The 17941-nt window shown below is 46.9% G+C and overlaps 1 protein-coding gene across 2 annotated transcripts in view; it reads right to left on the reverse strand.

Moving 5' to 3' along the window:
* Nucleotides 1–1626: 1626 nt before the first annotated feature.
* The window catches only part of CRTC3 (CREB regulated transcription coactivator 3), a 97370-nt gene continuing 81055 nt past the window's right edge, over nt 1627–17941 (reverse strand). Inside the window, exons 8-15 of one of the 2 annotated variants that reach the window (XM_065871792.1) lie at nt 16733–16818; nt 14754–14803; nt 9102–9319; nt 8338–8636; nt 4200–4400; nt 4032–4112; nt 2511–2613; nt 1627–2085 (exon numbers count right to left, since the gene is read on the reverse strand). In XM_065871792.1, coding sequence (XP_065727864.1) covers nt 1877–2085; nt 2511–2613; nt 4032–4112; nt 4200–4400; nt 8338–8636; nt 9102–9319; nt 14754–14803; nt 16733–16818 — 1247 coding nt within the window. In that variant the 3' untranslated portion in view covers nt 1627–1876. The remainder of the gene's footprint in view (nt 2086–2510; nt 2614–4031; nt 4113–4199; nt 4401–8337; nt 8637–9101; nt 9320–14753; nt 14804–16732; nt 16819–17941) is intronic. The other variant, XM_065871793.1, reaches the window with a different exon arrangement.

The following is a 17941-nucleotide window of genomic DNA, read 5'->3' on the forward strand; positions in this document are numbered from 1 at the left end:
TGTGACAGACCCCTCCGGCCACCAGGCACACGTGTCAGATTCAGACCCACAAGGTGCAGCCTTGCTTCTTTGGGTGGGAGCAGTCTGGACCCTTCAGCAACACCCCTGGTGTCTCCTGGAAGGACACCGGCTGTCTGGGCAAAGGCTCTGGCATCTTCATCCCCCTTCAGTGTGTCTGTCCTCTCTGTGCTGTCTACCCATGCCCGCATTCGGCCCCGTTGCCCACCTTCCTCCCCGGACGGCTTCCAATCCCACCCATCAGGTTTCTGGTCAAGGGCTGGCCTGGACTAAGTCAGAGCGGGCAGGTGGTGGTGGAAATATAGTTAATACTGTTTTGTGCTAAGAAACTGATGACTAATGATGGTTTCATAAATTAGGCCTTCATTTTACTATAGACTATTTCTTCAACCTCAGAGAATGAATCTCTTCCTAACACAATCGAGAGCAAAACCTGGGTCTGAGAGGGAAGATCTTTTGAGGTGGCCAGGACCCCCGAGGTCCCGGCAGGTGGGAGGCCTCAGTTTGCTGAACCACTGTGGATGCACTCAGAAGACAGTTTCCACCTACCCGCATCATCTGGAGGAGAACAGGGCGTGCAGTCTAACCGTGGATTTGGTCACCTAGTGTTAAAAGCATATTAAAGTGCGTGCTTAACTTAACCACAGGCACAAGTGTTAGAAGAGCTGAAGCTCTGAGAAGATTTGGTAAGGAACAGGAACAGTGAAAGATTAGACTGCCTCACAGCAAAGCAGATTCATTCTTTCGTGCATTCATTCACTCGTTCACGTGTGCATTCGACGCACGGTTCTGCGCCAGGCACTTGTTAGGTGCTAGGGGTTCGATGATGACTAAGGCACAGTCCCTGCCCTCAAGGAGCTTACGGTCTAGTGGGGTTATATGAACCACCCCCATTCCACAGAGAAACGGCTTCCCTTTGCTGCTGCGCAGCTGCCGGGTGGGCCCGATCCAGACCTCCAGCCACTCCCTCCAGCTGGTCTGTAGAGAGGGAGGCCTGTACGGTCCAGAACTTGTCTGGAGGACTTCGTGTGTCTCTAAGATACCTGCAGCCCCCTTTCTCTCTTCCCCAGCCTCCAAGAAGAAGCACCGTTCTCTTCAGGCTCATCTATTACCAGGGGATTTTTTTTTTTTTTTTCAGTGACTGAATAAAATAGTCTTCCTTTTCCTCTTGTCCATAGGAAAAGGGGTTCTGAAGCAGCAGAAAAGAGATTACAAACTGGGGGGGGGGGGTGGGGAACAAATTAGAATTCAGTTTGCTTAACTCAAGTCTGTTCTTGGACTTGTGGTAAAAAGCCTTCTTCATGTTAGAATTGAGGCCTCTGAGAGAGCCCTGGCCCTCCGCTCTGCCCTGGAATATCCTGCCGCCGCTGAGGCACGATGGCTGGATCAGAGAAGGCATCGTGGGGCTGTGGTACCGTTGCTGGATGCTGAGCCAACTTCCGAAGGCCTGTGGCCCCTAACTGCCCCCCACTCCGGGTCCTTTTTTCAGTGTTGACTGAGATCAGTGGTTCTGAGCACTACACAAGGCTCCTGAGGCCTCTCGCTATATTTTTACACATTGACCCATTAGATGGCCAGTAAAAGATGTAACGGTTGTGGTGACGACCAATTCATCGGAAGTCCCAGAGCAGCCTGCCCGCAGCAACAGGACCTGTGCCGCAGGCCTGAGGGGCGGCACCCAGCTCTGGTCTAGAATGAGCCACGGCGTCTGAGATGGGACCTCGTCTGAGAGCTGGGAGCCAAGGAATTGGTTCTTTCCGTGTCAGAGCCCGCGATAACTAACGCCCAGGGCTGCAGCTGGCTCCGTCCTATTCCGTTCTGTCTCAGAAACAAGCCCTCCCGCCCCGTTCCCTTCTGTTCACAGTCGGTCAGCTCGAAGCGCCTCTTCAATAGAGGGGTCGAGCAGGCCCAGGTTGGAATCACTTAGCATGCTGAGTCCGTCCAGGCTCAGGGGTTCGATCTGGAGCTCTTCTTCCAATGGAAACGGAGTGTCCACGTTTAGGTTGACCTCGGGCATGCCTGCCAGAGCACTGCCGAGGTCTTTGAACAGGCTGGTGCTCGAGTCTTCTGGAAAGGGCAGCGGGAGGGGAAAACAATGCGGATTAGGAGGCGTGAGGGCCCAGGTCACTAAGAGGACACAACTGATGACAACCCCCAAAATGCCGTTCCTGTCATCTTCCCAACCAGGACAGTCATCACCTGTGTCCCAACCACTCCTGGGCCTACGGTTTTGCTCTGGAATCTATGTTCTTTTCAGTCAGTCCCACAACTCCCAGTTTTGCAGGTTTTCTCCCTTGGAACAGTTGTCAATCACGGGAAGTTAAGTACTTCGGAAAAGACTTGGGTCACCAGGCCCCTTCCCCACTGCCTCACAGTCTCTGGGGCTGGACACCTGCATCTCAGAAAGGTAAAGTTTCATTTTCTGCTTCATATAATGTTATGTTGTCTAAACTATCTTACAGTGGTATCTGTAGAAACACAGCAGCACTCACCTGTCAGGATGGTGTTTGGGAAATTCCCGCAGTTGGAATACAGGTTTGGTCTCAAATGAAAGGAGTCCTGTGGTTCTCGGGGACACTGTTGCACCAGGGGCACCTGGAAGCAACAAAGGTCATGTTGTAAGGGACGGTCTCTGTTTCCAAGGACAGAACAGTGCAGTGTGCTCCCGGAGCAAAACCAGACGTGAGCGCTCTCTTACAGTCCCTTCTCTCTAGGATCCCAGAGTGCCTGGCCGCTGTGACAGCCTACACAGAACATTCTGCTCAGGCAGGGGGATGCTGCGGTAGAGGAGGGGTCCCTGAGGGCCACACTTGTCCCTGTTTGCATGCTGCCTGGCCCTCTATGCCATCCCAGGAGACACCACTGGCCATGGTTTCTGCGGGTCCTCTAGTCTCAGCCACCTCCCCTGCTCAGCACACAAAGGCCTCTGGAAACTACCACCTGTGGAGCCCTTCAAAGGCCCTGTCTGTAACCTAGGAAGTGATGGGCTCTTTTCCTCTCTGGTTTCTAGAAAAATGAGAAAGCAGAACCTTCTCCTTCTCTCACTCAGAGGGAGGAACCACAGGCAAGCCCCTCTCTGTGAGAAAGCCTCTATGAGGATGGGTTAGAACTGGCCCCTACTTTATTTTTTTGTTAATGAAAACTTATTAACTATATAACCTTTGAGTACCAGAGAAACTTCAATATGTACAGATCACCATGAAGTTCCCAGTTTCTGGGGCCTACTTTAGGTGCTGTTCCTGAAATTAATTTTTAAACCATTTAAAAAAATCTTTCAAAAGTAGGAGTTTCCATCATTTTTTCAGAAACACATTGACTCACCTAGACTCAAATGGCTTCTTTAGAAATCGGGGAGGCAGGGACTGTTGGTTCTTACCACGAGGCTTCCCCATGGCCTATTCAGGAAACATCTGTCTTTATTTATTTTACTGTTATTAAGTTCTGGAAAGTGCTCTTCCTTCTCTCCATAATATATCCTGGAGCCCAAACCATAATTATTGAATATTATAAAATCTAGGGATATTAAAAAATGGTCTGTGTTAGGGAGAAACTAAAAAGCAAAAGAAAAAGCCTGAATGAAAGTACCTTCAGGATTGACCCCTGCCCCAGCCAGGACGAGCTCCCAGGAGGCCACACACTGTGCAGGGCACAGCAGCTCAGGCCGAGGGAAAGCCCCTCCCTGGGTCTGAGTCTCCTCAACACGATAGATAGATCTGTGAATTGCTACGGTTCCTTCCAGCATCAATGACTCTACAATTCTGTGGCTAGAGTGTCATCACAAGTCTTCTACCACTTGTTCAAACAGGTCCTCTGCTGAGGCCTGACAATTAAATAAGGCAGCCAGCACCAGCCTCTAGGGCTTGGGGCGGTGCCAGGCTCTCCTAGCCGCTGAGCACACCTGAGGTCAGAGGAGTGCAGTACCGAGTCTGTTTGGTGTGGGTGCCACGCACGGAAGAGGCCTGACTGTGGCAGTTCCTGCTCCGAGGAAGAGGCAGGCCCTGGCGACCACTGACCTGCTGAGTAAAGGCTGGGCCTGGCCTCATGGACTGCTGCTCAAAGCTCACATCTGGGAAGAAGCTGGTCAAAGATGAGCCCTTCAGGAAAGAAGGAGGGGACCATTTAGCTTGGAACTCGGGGCGACCTAAGCGTTCCCTCCTCCTGGTGTTCCGGGTGGGACTCACCTGGGCCGCGAGGAGCTGGAAGTCTGACTGGGGCAGCGATGGGGCTGCCTGGGGCTGCTGAGCAGCGGGCTCCTGGGCGTGGGGCTGCTGCAGCAGAGGCTGGGGGAGGTCCTGGGGCGTGGGGTAAGGAGGTGGGGGTGACACTTGGGCTTGAGCTTCTGTGGGCAGGAAGGAGAGCGGGCTTCGATCTGAGGACACCATCTGAAAAACAAAGCCACCAACTACTTAGCTTCTGAGTTTCTAGCAGTAAGTCCTTTATGATTAGGAAATGTCAAAGTGAGGAAAAACCCTGAGATTTTCCTCACCCTGATAGTCTATACTATGCTCTGAGAAGCCCAGTTCTGTATCCTTCAAAGTATATCTCAAATCTCACTTCCCCACAAAACATTTTCCATTCAACGACAATTTCTATTGTCTTAAAAAACAAACAAAACAGAACCCAGCCAAGTTAACCAGTTTCATCTCAGTTTTCTCAGTGAAAATCGTGTTTGTTTTTTCACAGCCAAAACTTCTGGTTAAAAATGGAAGACTGAAAAAAGCATTTAGCTCTGCTGTCTCCCAAAACTCTCCTAAAACCCCTAAAACAACATTAAACAACCATAAACATTAATAAACAACACTAAAACATAAACAACATGAAAGGATAAGTAACAACACGAGGACAAAGATAATGAGAAAGAAGAAAATGGCAACAAAATTTGGAAAATGAAAAGCAGATGGACAAGGAGTCGCAGGCTGAGCAGAGCTGAGAAAGCCAAATGCTAAGCTGGCAGTGGGGCAAATCAAGAGACACTCTGGTTTACATCACAGAATCCCTAAAGGGGTCTGGAACTGGGGCAGCAGGCAGCAGCGGGTGAAGATGGAGCTAAACCTGGAGGAGCCCGTGGGCAGCAGTTAGGTTCCAGGACCCTTGCGCAGCGGGAGACTGAGGGCTGTGCTCTGGAGAGAGTACAGCTCAGGGTCTCTGGATGGGGTGCACCAGACCCTAGAAGGCGAGGCACTCCTGAAAACACAGGGCTTATGAGAAAGCCCACTATCGCATCTTGAGTCCTCCACCTCTCTTTCCCAACTCAGCTCTCAGAGTGCTGGGATCCAGGCACATGCCAGGAGCAAGATTGGGATAGCATCCTTTGGGGATCTGACCAGGCTGGGAGAAAATCCAACTTATGACACCAGAGGTTCCCTAAGGAAATGGCTGAGCTAGATCACTCTACCATGAAGACCATATTCAACAAGCCCACCCACCTACACAGAGCTTCCAATCAGTTTTTGTGTGTGTCTGTCCTGTTCATAAACAGGAGCAGGGCGCCAAGGATCACCAGACCATGAGGAAAGCATGTGAATGAAAGTCAGAGACCCAAGCAGACAAACTGAGAAAAGAAACTTGGAGAAGTCTATGTAGGAAGAAGTAGTCATGAAAAACAACATTATCATTATAATATTTAGAGCTATTAAAAAATCCTTATCTGTTAGAAATACATATTAAACTATTTGTAATATGTACCTCTATATACATTTTTTTAAAGTAGGGATATGGAGGACTTCCCTGGTGGTCCAGTGGTTAAGACTCCACACTTCCAATGCAAGGGGCGTGGGCTCGATCCCTGGTCGGGGAACTTAGACTCCACGTGCCGTGCGGCACAGCCAAAACATATATACATATAAAAAAAAAGTAGGGATACAGATAAAATAAGATTATAAAAATGCTGATGATTGTTGAGGCTAGATGATGGGTATAGAGGATTCATAATATTATGTTCTCTACTTCCATGCAATTTGGAAAATTGGTATTACAAAAAATAAAAATAAAAGAAACCGGAATAAAAATTACCACTAAAAACCTCAAAGAGATCAAAGATGATATGGCGTCCATGGAATAAGTATGACGCTATAAAAAAGGAACATTCAGAGAAGAAGAACAAAAAAATTCTTGGCAATTTAAAAGTATGAGAGCAGACATGAAAACCTCAACATAAGCATGGAAAATAATGGTGAGAAACTGTTCCAGAAAGAAGAGAACAAAGACAGAGAGAGAAAAGAGGAGAGAAAAATAAGACGTTTAGAGGAAAAGTACAGGACATCCAACATTCATACATTCAAGAGAAAACAGAGAAAACTGAAGAGAAGAAATCGTTGAAGAAATAATTAAGGAAAATTTCCCAGAAATGAAGGCAATGAGTTTCCAGATTGAAGAAACTCACCAAAGAGCCAGACTCATATCAAGCCACATTATCTTCAAGTTTCAGAACACTAGGGACAAAAAGAAGATCCCACAAGCCTCTCGAGGGGGGAAAAAAAGGAGATTTAATTCAAAGTATTAAAAATCAGAATGGAAAAAAAAAAAAAGAATCAGAATGTCATTGGAATTCTCAATAGCAGCTCTAGAAACTAAAAGGCAATGGATTAATACCTTCAAAATTTCAAGAGAAAATTATTTAAAATGTGAATTCTATGCTTAACCAATTATTAGTTAAATGGTGGGCAGAATGAAGACACGGTGAAGTCACACCAGGTCACATGTACTCTTTCTTGTAAAGCTACTAGAGGATTCATTTGTAACTGTATTGAGAGGAGATCTACCCAACCCTGAGAGTTTGGGATTGAATAAGTAATACATACAGAGAAAAAAGTAAGACATTTATTAACTCCCAGGAGAAAAAGATGTTCATTTTGTTATTTCACAGTAAACTATGGTTCAACTCTGATTGCATTATTATAACCATGAAAACACTAAACACTGAGTATTGCTCTAAACAAAACTATAATAAACCACATTGTGAAGATGAGGAGGGTGAGTAGGAAATACGTGTGGGGAGTGGGGAGTGAGGGGATTGGGGGAGTTGAAAGAGAACTAACCCCTAATCTTCCACTGTAGGATGTCATTAGATAGTACCTAACACTAAAAATCTAGAACAAAATAAGCATGAAATAATGCTGATATACCAAAGAGAGTAGCTAAAATGGTCAAAAGTAGCCATCTCCAGGCAGTGAGAAATATGGCTAGTCAGGGAGGGAGGGGAAGACAACTGTAATTTCACAACAAGCCCTTTAGAAGTATTTGACTTTTTAAATTATGTGCACGAATAACACTGGTTTTTTAAAAAATATTTTAAAATATTAAGCAAACAAAAAATGAAAATATCTTTAAAAGGATGCTTTTTATCTCTCCTTAAAATGTAACTAGAAAGAAGGAGTAATATTTTTATATCCTATAAAATAATCGTGCAAAATAGAATTAAAGGCAATCCAATAACATGAAAATAAGCACTAAAAAAACAATTATGAAATACCCTCTTACCCTCTCCCGAAAGGGATTACTCATATAATAAAAATCCCGTAGCTACTAAGTGGTAAAGAGTGACTAATAACTGGACCTGCTAACTCCTTCTGCTGTGCTCTGTCAACTCTTTCTTGCTAAATCATTACTCATTTATAGTGAAGTGGTAAGTGATGTTATAATGTATCTAGGGAGTGACCAACAGGTTAAAAACATATTCATTCATGATGGTAGTAAGAGCCACCCTAAGAACTTAGAATAGAAACAAAATCAACAAGTCAAAATATGACCTTCCCACCCTAAATTTCTGTAACAGGCTTGTGACATCAAAATGTGCCTCTTTCTAAACAGATTTATTTGGGTCCTTTTACAGAGATATGATCCTACTATACCTAGTATTTCATCAACAATAGAAGTATTGTTGATGAAATCTGTTGCTGTAATTAGGGAAGAGGTCTAATCCAACATCAAAGCTTCAGGAAGGTATTTAAATGTCTTCCATGGCTTTCCTCTGTGGCTCAAAGTGCTCTTAGAGTCAATTATTGATTTTCCATACCAAATTTAAAATCCCAACCTGGCTTCCCTTAGCTATTTCAGACATGCCTGGATTGCGCCCTCTACACCCGACCCTTCCCTCCAGCTCCAACTTCACCAGAGTACTGCAAACTGTTCAGTGTTTGCTTAAGAGCAATCAACACAACAAATCTGCTGTTGGAAAATCATTAGTGCGCTCTGAATCATTTGATTTCGCATAGAAGTGAGAACTGACCGCATTTCAGACCTCACCAGACAGTGCTCGGTGTGAGGACCTAATCCAGTTCCTAACTGCTTCAGTCTGTTTCGCTGTTCGTTTGCTTTTACCTGCGAGGCAGGATACGGCTTCAGTGGGCTGGTTGAAGAGAGCTGTCGGCTGAAACTCTGATGCGCTTCAGGGCCAGGAGAAAGCGTGAGAGGGCTGACGGGAGGCTGCCTACGCCGAGAGGGGCCGCTCAGGTTTGTGGTGGAAAGAGACGGGTTGCTAAGGGAGAAGAGACGGAGCGAAGGGTGAAGCGCAGAGGCGTTGGGAGCAGATGCCTGTGGGCGGCTGTTTAGGGAAGAGGAAAGCGCTGTCTTATTGAGCGTGGCCTGGATGGAGGGGTTGCTTCGAGAACTCTGCAGACCTAGAAGACAACACATTCACAAGTTACTTGTCATAATTTCAGACCAAATCTTCTGTTTTCCAAAGATTAGAGAAAACTCGACTTCCTAGTATTTGTATTCGATGATGATTCTGTATGAGAAGGAGCTCTGGGCAACTCTCCTACTGAAAATGGTACCAACGGCAAAGAAAAGGTACACTCAGACTGAGAGGGACGATGCCATCAAGATGAGAATGGCTTTTTCTCAGGAAGGAGACTGTGTAAATCACACTGGGAGAGCAGGACTAGGTAAGCGGGGTGGGGGCAGCAGAGGTGAATGTTCAGTGTACTCTGTTCCCACCCAAGGAACAGACCCCAGGGCTGGACAACCAATTCCGCGCAGGGCCCCTGGAAGCCTCTGTCCAGTATACCACCTGGCCAGGTACCACCTATGGTTAAGCCACCAGGGGACACAGACAAGGTCCTTATGGAGTGGGGAATACTTACCAGAAGAGCTTCTTATGCCCAGGTGAGTCATGGCAGCGGGAAGGTTGCCCACACTGTTCCCCACACTCATACTACCAAAGAGGTGGTCACTGGTGTCCAGGGAGGCGGGCAGGGGCACTGAGTAGTGGAGGTTGGTTAGATCTGGCAACGACCCCCCAGTGTTCAGGGTTCCCAGAAAGGGTGAGAGGCCCATGTTTTGACCACTGTGTGGAAAAGCGCTGAAAAAAGAAAGATAAGTATTACTTTCTAAAATGCATTCCGCTGCTCTGGGGAATAGGACATGTATGATACTTTTCCTTGTTCAATAAAAGCAGTTGGTACCAAAGATCTAAGTCCTTGTGTAGACTCTGCCTCTTCCTTGTTCTGAAAACTTGCATCCTTGGCTTAACCTCTCTGAAGTGCGATTTGCTTACCTGGTATGTTGGACTAAGGATGCCCACGTTACAGGAATATTTTCCGAGATAAGAGTAGATTATTGATGCAAAAGTACTTTGAAAATTATAAAGCACTATATAAAATGTGAGGCACTGCTTTCTACTTATTCAGTTCCTTTTTGCTACATTGCTAACTTATCTCTCCTACCAAAAAAAGTATCTCTGTATCAACCAGATGCCTTCCAAGATATATTTTTTCAATTACAGTTTTCATAAACTTTAAAGTGAGAAAGAGATGTGACCATTCCTTTGTCAGAATCTGTTGGGTGGTCACTCTGTGCCCAGGCACTGGGCTAAGTGCTGGAGGTGGGATGATGAATGAGCAGGGTGTGTGCAGGCCTGGAGCAAGAGTATAAACGGAGGCCTAATACACCGTCTAGTTTAAATTTTTTAATGTTATAAATCAAATCAGTAAATCTTTAAATGAATTATGTTCTATGTTTCTGTCTTGACAAATTGTACCTTTGTAATAGCCTGGAAGGCCAGATTCAAGTTTAGAATTCTCCGACTCCTTGGAGCTCCACACTAGAACGTGCAGAGAGGCAGCCCCGACCCTCAGTCCACGCCACCATCTCTCCCCCCAGCCCTGTTCTGCACCGCAGGGCACGCTTATGGATATCCCAGCCTAGGGGCCAGCTCTGGCCAAGCTCCGCATCCCCTGTGGCTCCTTGGACTCCTTACTCCACGGGAGCAGAGACCTCTGAAGTGTGGGCCCAGGGAGGGGCTGCGTGGCCCAGGCTGAGGGGGCACTGCTCTTAGAGCTCATGGGCAGGCCAGAGACAGACCGGTAAGGCAAGCGATTGCAGTACGGCAGGAAGCTCGCTTGGCCAGGTCTGATACAAGTGACGCTGGGAACGCAGAAGCAGGAGTTGGGGTTGTGAGGTTGGGTGGGGAAGGGAAGCCTTGACCAAGCACATGACCCTGTGCACATGGAACTGCAAGCAGCGCAGCATGGCCAAGGTGTCGGGGCAGAGTGGGGAACAGGGGACAGGAGATGAGGTGGGGGAGGCAGGTAAGGGAGAAAACAAGGGCATGATGACATGATGCTCTGAAGAGTCTGGGTCAGGGAAGGCAGGAGACAGGGAGCCCAGGATTAAGCTGGAGCATCAGAATCACATTTTAGAAACGCCACTGTGGTTGCAGCGTGGAGGATGGCTTAAGGGGGCAGAAAGAGAGGTGTGGGGAACCAGTCAGAAGCGCCTGTGTGGTTCAGGTATGATCTAGGAAGAGAACAAAGAGGCTGAAGAGGAGGAGAATGGTTGGAGGAAGTGCCGTTAGCCAGGAATGGGGCGGCGGGGAGAGATTATGAATTCGATTGAGGACACCGGACTCAATACAGCACACACCAGCAGAGCGCCTCCTGGGAGCCAGCCACTGGCATTAGGGCCTCAAGAGACTCGGACAGAGCAGAGAGAAAGAGCCATAAAGAAAACAACTTGCAACATAATACCATTCAGTAGTGCAGTAAGTCCCCTACGTACGAACGAGTTCCATCCTGAGAGCGCGTTCATAAGTCCAATTTGTTTGTAAGTCCAACAAAGTTAGCCCAGATACCCAACTACCACAACTGGCTATATTCCACTGCTTTTACGCTTGCTTCCGGACATGCTGGGCTTGAAATAAAGACACTGTAGTACTGTACTCTCTACAGTACTGTAAAGAACACAAAAGCACAGCCACTTGTAGAGGACGCACACACGTGACCATGTACACCAGACACATGAGCTAACTTACGTGACAGGACATGTGAACGCACGCTCACATCTTTGAGAGCTTGCAACTTGAAGGTTCGTGTGTAGGGGGCTTACTGTACAGTGACAGAACCTGATGGTATAAGGTATGGAGGGAATGACCAGCAGGCTGGAGGGGGCTTCCTGGAGGACGTCTGAACTGAGTTGGAAGGCTCGAGAATTCAGACGCTCTAAACAGGGAAATCATTTCAGGTAGAGTTCCCAGCACAGGCAAAGCAGAGAGGCACGTGACTATATTGTGTGCCCTAGGAACTTAGCTGCCGCAGGAAGGTCAAGTTTAGGAGGGGTGGATATGATGGGAGATGGGCCTGGAGGAGGAGGCAGAAAGCACATGAGGCTTAAACTGATGCATTGATGACAAGAAGCCAGTGGAAGGTGAGAGCAGGGAAAAGACATCATCATTCTTAGGACAGACTTGGGGGAGGGAGGACAGGGTGTGAGAAGCAGAGCCTGGAGGCAGAGAGGTGAGTTATGCTGCTGCTGAAAATCAGACTAGACATAATGAGGGCATGGAGATGGAGAGACAGGGAGGGCTTCTGGAGATATTTAAGCAAGTACTCAAGAATGACTCCCGATTTTCTGCCATGGGGACCGGTGGAACCACCCCTACCAGGACAGGGAACACGGAGGCACACCAGTAGACTGGGGATAAGGGTAGGTGGTGGGGTCAGACAATGAATTCTGCTTTAGACACTGAGTTTCTGTAATATGGGAGGACCTGTCATGGGATGTCTCCTGAGGACAGCTCCATCGGAACAGTGGGGGTGGAAGCCCGGCCACAGTGGGTTGAGGAATAGACAAGCAGTGAGGGGGCCTCGAGAGTAAATACTCTTTCAGAAAGTGTGGCTGAGAATTCTGGAAATGAGAAGGAAGTAACTAAAAGGGAATGCAGGGTCACGAAAGGACTTTTTAGTGCAGAGTCCTTAAGTATATTTAAATGCAGAGAGAAAACCTTGTAGAGAGGGAAAGGCTGAAAACATAGAAGAGGGAAGGATAAGCAGGAGAGAGAGGCCTCAGGAAGGGTCAAGGACATGGGTGAGGCTAACAGTCTTGAACAGAGGGACACCTGTGTCCCTAAGACTAGAAACAAAAATGGATGGCGAGGGGGGAAGTAGGGGCGGGAGGGAAGCTGAGCATTCATTCCTGATGGTCTCTCTTTTCCTAGTAAAAGTAGGACTGGGATAACTGTGGAGGTTTGAAAAGAAATGGGGAAGCAGGAAATGTGTCCGATTTGATGGATGAGGAAGAAGGATGATTTTGGTTGTAGAAAAACTGAATGTGATACTTTGTCTCTCAGATGGCTGGTTGCAGTGTTAAGGCCAAGGACTAGGAAATAAACTTGAAAACCCAGAGCTGCTTGCTATGAGGGCAGATGGGCTCTCTGATAGAGAGAAGAAAGCTCCATGGGTGCTTAGGTCGGAATGAAGGCAGAAGGAGGCGGGGGGAAGGCTGGACAGCGTCTGGCGGCACAGAGCAAGGATGGAGAAGGTAACTGTGACAAACACGACCCAGGTCGTCAGTGACATTCAAAGCAATTTCTCTCCAGTTGAGAGGAATACAAGTTGTAACTTTCCAAATATAGTTGCGACCTGCTGGAGTCATCTCTTGGATCTGATATAAGGCAGATTATGTTCTCCCTTGTTCAAAACCCTCTGATGATTCTGACCTTACTCTGAGTCAGGCTACACCAGCCTCCATACTCTGCAGGCATGCTCCCGCCTCAGGGTCTTTGCACTCAGGGTCTTGCTGTCCCCTCTGCCCTTCCCTCCCCTTCATCCAGGTTCTGGTGACATATCATCTTATCCCAGACACCCTTCATTGCCTCTCTCCTTACTGTGCTTTTTCTTCACTGCATTTACCAACACATGACATATATTTATTTGCTTAATTGTTTTTGCCTATTTCGCTCCACTAGAGCATTAGCTTCTTGAAAGCAGAGACTTGATCTGTTTTGTTCACTGCTCTACCCCAGTGCCTAGAATTAGGGGGTCAATCAATACCTGAATGAATAGGAATCACTGAATAGAATTCTATCTCTAACATAAGAACAAGAAAGCAACTTTCCTTATCTAAGAAACAGCTCCTTCAAGATTCTCGGGGGGTGGGGACAAGGGGTTTAAAGTACCGTAGCCCCCTTCTGAAATGTAGGCCTTCGGGGCCTCCATCACTCCTTTGTCTGAGGATTGAGCCAAAATGAGCTCTTGAGAAGAATCTCAGCCCTATCTGTGGGGACATCCTACACCTCTAGGGGTGCTGGTCTTCTCTCCAGTCACGTGTCCTGGCTGGCCTTTTGAATTTCCAATCATCTCGGCTCAGCGGGCTGTTAATTACATGCGTTTATATTTAACTAGCCAAAAAGAATGCCTGCACTCCAGCTACCGAGTATGGAGTGCCCTGAACTCACTGCAGTTAGATACCCAGAAAAGGCTTTACTGGGGAGAATGATAAATAGGATGGCCTGATGTAGATTTAGTTCCTCTGCAGACCCTCTGAAATGCGTGCTTGTACTCAGCTAGATCAGGCAAGGGTCCTGATTTCGAGCCACATGATCTTGGCCCCGGAAAGAGCTGCCGCTTCTGAGCGGGTTTTGGTTCCAAGCCCGTGGGGCAGCCCTGAGGGATGCTGTGGTCAACAGCCCCAGGTGGCTCCCCTGGCGCTCTCCGGACACCGCCCGTGCGTCCCAAGGGCTCGGCCCTCTCTGCGAAGACCCGCGCGAGAATCGCCCAGCGTCTGTGTCACTCAAGTGATGGCACTGATGGGCTCTGTCTTTGCGTCTTCACAGTGTCTGTCAACGTGTGGGCTTCCTTAACTGTCGTCTCCGTGTGCTTCCTTGGTCCCAATTTCCTCAAGAACATCTTAATCTTTTAGTACTACACATATTTTTGAAAGCTGTCTCAAATCTTTCAGGGAGTAAAGTTGTATACTCCTAAATATGTTAATTAATTGTTCCATAGAAATTCTTTTTATATTGCAAATTTTCCTATTTATGCATCTTCCATTAATTTTTAAAAAATTGTGGTAAAACATACATACATAAAATTTATCCCTTTTAAGTGTATGGTTCTGTGGCATTCAGTACATTTGTACAAACTCTCTTAGTTAACTTCTGTGTCAGCAAGTTGCCAGGGGCCCACAGCTGCCATAGGTGCGAGGCTGGTGGGCCCCTCCCAACGCGGGCACGCTTCTGCTTCTACCCGTGGAGTTGTGTGTTTACTGAGAGTCAGCTGTGTTATTCTCTAATGTATTTATGGCGGTTTTATTTGTTATTGCAATTATGTAATATAATTACTTTAAATGATATATGAGTACCAAAAGGGAGCTGTTGTTTTGTGAAAATTCAGTTGACTTTCAACTTATATATAACAAGTGAAATTTCTCAAGAGTTCTCTGATGAAGCAGTAAGACTTTCCTTTTGGGAAAACCTTCAGGATGCCCTCCGAGCCAAGAACTGAAAGAACATTACTTACCTGCCACCTCTGACATCACAGGATCGAGGGCGCCCTGACAGGGACTGGATCTGGGGAGAGACACAGAAATCTGGGCTTACTGTCAAGCCAAATTCAACTTTTTAAAAAGCGTCTTTGCAGGTATCTTGGGACTCTAGTCAGTGCAAATGAGAGTCAGCACATATAAACAGCATCCCCACAAGGCAGCCATTTAAGCTTTTTTTTTTTTTTTTTTCCAGTACGCGAGCCTCTCACTGTTGTGGCCTATCCCGTTGCGGAGCACAGGATCCGGACACGCAGGCTCAGCGGCCATGGCTCACGGGCCCAGCCACTCCGCGGCGTGTGGGCTCTTCCCAGATGGGAGCACGAACTCGCGTCCCCTGCATTGGCAGGCAGACCCTCAACCACTGCACCACCAGGGAAGCCGGCCATTTAAGCTTTGACTAGACTTTTCCAGGCATAACGGAGGCATAATATTAACAAATTTTCTTAATTTGATGCTTTCTTAATTTATCTTCTAGATGAATATTATTTTCTTATAAAAGGCCAATGTTTTTCATACAGAGCTTTTAAATAAACATTCATTTTCCAGTTGGCCTGAGAGGAAAAGAAGAAAAGAGAAAAATAAAACAGGATGAAGAAAGAGGAAATTAATGTCAGAAGAAAAAAATTATTTCAACTAGAATCTAAATTCCAGGATGGGGGCGACTTTCATTTTGTTTATTGCTGTATTCCTGCACCCAGGATGCCTGGCAACAGGTGCCATATATATATATATATATATATATATATATATATATATATATATAAAATGAATGAACCTATTGACTCAACTCTTAGCCCAGAAATGATTTATGGAGAACTGCAAATCCATAAGAACTAAGAGAGATGAGGGGAATTCCCTGGCGGTCCAGTGGTCAGGACTCGGCGCTTTCACTACCGTGGTCCTGGGTTCAACCCCTGGTCAGGGAATTAAGATCCTGCAAGCTGTGTGGTGTGGCAAAAAAAGAACTAAAAGAGGAGACGAACACCTCTTCCCAGAGAGAGCACATCTTCCCTGGTACTTGGGGAAGAGTGGATGCCATTGCCCACTTTGTGGGGAAGATACAGTTGTCCTCCGATAAAAGCCTCCAAAACCACCTGGGCCTCCACAGCCAAAGACAGTGGGCTGCTTCTCCTGTGTTTAAGTATGTGAATTTTAAATCTCTTTTATTCCCCAAAAGACTAAACATCAAAACATCTTGCTTTTACAAAAGACCATTCAAGCCCACCCTAATGCTAATGATGACTTTGGTAGACTTGGCAGAAGAAACTGGAACTGACTAAAGGAAGCCTGAACAGGTGGCGATGGTCAAGCACGAGACAATACAAGCAACTGCAACAGCACATCTCAGGGCCAGGGCAGACACACTGTTTTCTTTCAAAGGCAACAGCTTCTCTATGGGAAGAAAGGCCAACTCAGGTACTGCTGGGACCTCCCTCTCTTCCACAGCAGGTGAGTTTACAGAGAGAGCCATGGTGGAGACAGGGACAAGTACTCGAAGGCTCTTAGAAACCATTTAACAGAGCACTTCCTTTCTGACTTCTGGAGGACTCGGGTCAAATGGCCTTGATTAAATTAAGTAGTATCTGGTAAACCAGCAATTCTGGACAGAAGCTGGTGACTGGAAGGCACTGTTGGCTACAAAACAGAAAAATCTGCCTGTGACTTGTAACCAGGTTTCAGTGCTTCTTGTAATACAAATGAGATGTGAAGGACCAACAGGTTTTTCTGAATGAGTAAATCCAGAAAATTAGGAAGGCAAGAGATCACTGTACTAGCTCATCAACAACGATAATTTTTATTTGAACCGTCATTCCCTAGTACATTCTTCCTATCTCTGTCCCCAGACATCCGCGCTGCCTTTTCCCCAATTCCTCTTGTTTTCTCCTCAGCAGAATTTGACGATGACCTCTGAAGTACAAATATTCAGTGACAAAAAACATAGCTGTCCACCCACCTCCTTGGTCTCCCACAGCTGTTTTGGCAGTGGCTTGGGAATGTTTAGCAGATTCTCTTCCTTCAGTGGGCTGGGGAAAGACACAACTAAAAGGGAGAAGAAGCACATTCACTGTGTTAGAAGGAAGCCATCCCACCTTTGGCCAAACCAATTATCTTTGTAAAAGTGATTGATTTAACACATATTTATTGCCTGTCTACTAGGGAAGGTGTTTTGAGCGTTACCATGGGTGTGGCATAGGTGAGTAAGACATGGATTCAGCCCTTGAGGACTTTATACTCTAGTCAGGGGAAAGGACAAAATGTGAATACCCATGCCCGGAAGGAGAAGCCGGGGGAGGCCCACAAGAGCGAAGGCCCAGTGCTGCTCAAGGGTAGACCGGGAAGAGCCCACGCTGGCCTCTGGGGCTCGGCACTGAGGCGAGCCCTTTAGGGACACAGGAAATGAACATCCCCAGAGAGGGAGGAATAAGAACAAAGGCCTAGAGAGAGAGGAAGTGGTGGACGACTACTGAGCAAAGCTGCTCTTTTCAACTGGAGTGTAGGGAAAGTAAAGGAGAAGGGTTGGAAGGTCGAGGCCAGATCAGGAAGGGCCCTCAAACTTGGCGAGGAGAGGACGGAAGAAAAGGGATGAGGAGAGACCCACAAAAATCCAGGAGAGAGGAAATGAGGAAGATAACAAAGAGAGAAGAGGAATATTACATGGAAGACATGGTGGCAGTAAAGCTACCTGGTCATAGGCTGGGAGTGGGGGATAAAGAGGAATTGAGAACCCAGAGGACTAAGGCTGGGCAGCTGAAGGGCCCTCTCCTGGCTCTTAAAGCCTGTAAAACAGCCTGGCTTTGTATCAAGGGACCAATCCAGGGCTTTCTGCCAGGTGAAACAGGAGTGCTGAGCCATAAAAAAGGGAAAACTTCTTGTTCTCAGAGAGACAAGAAGACAAAGGGCCAACCCTCAGGAATTAAGGGATCTGATGTTAGGAAGGGGATTCATTAGAGAGACGGGTGACGCTCAGAACTACGAGTGCTGTTAGGTTCTGGTGACCACGTAAGCTCCAGGGTGACTGTCATGACTGTCCTGTCTTAGCCCCACACAGGATGACAGACCCCAGAGAGAAGCCACTTCAAAGAGACTGAAATTTCAGAGTAAATTCTGAGAATGAGGCAATGCTCTTTACAGGTGACCTACTCAGCACCATCACAACAGCAGT

Source organism: Phocoena phocoena, chromosome 2, assembly GCF_963924675.1.
Source record: "Phocoena phocoena chromosome 2, mPhoPho1.1, whole genome shotgun sequence".
In the NCBI taxonomy this organism is placed as follows: domain Eukaryota; kingdom Metazoa; phylum Chordata; class Mammalia; order Artiodactyla; family Phocoenidae; genus Phocoena; species Phocoena phocoena.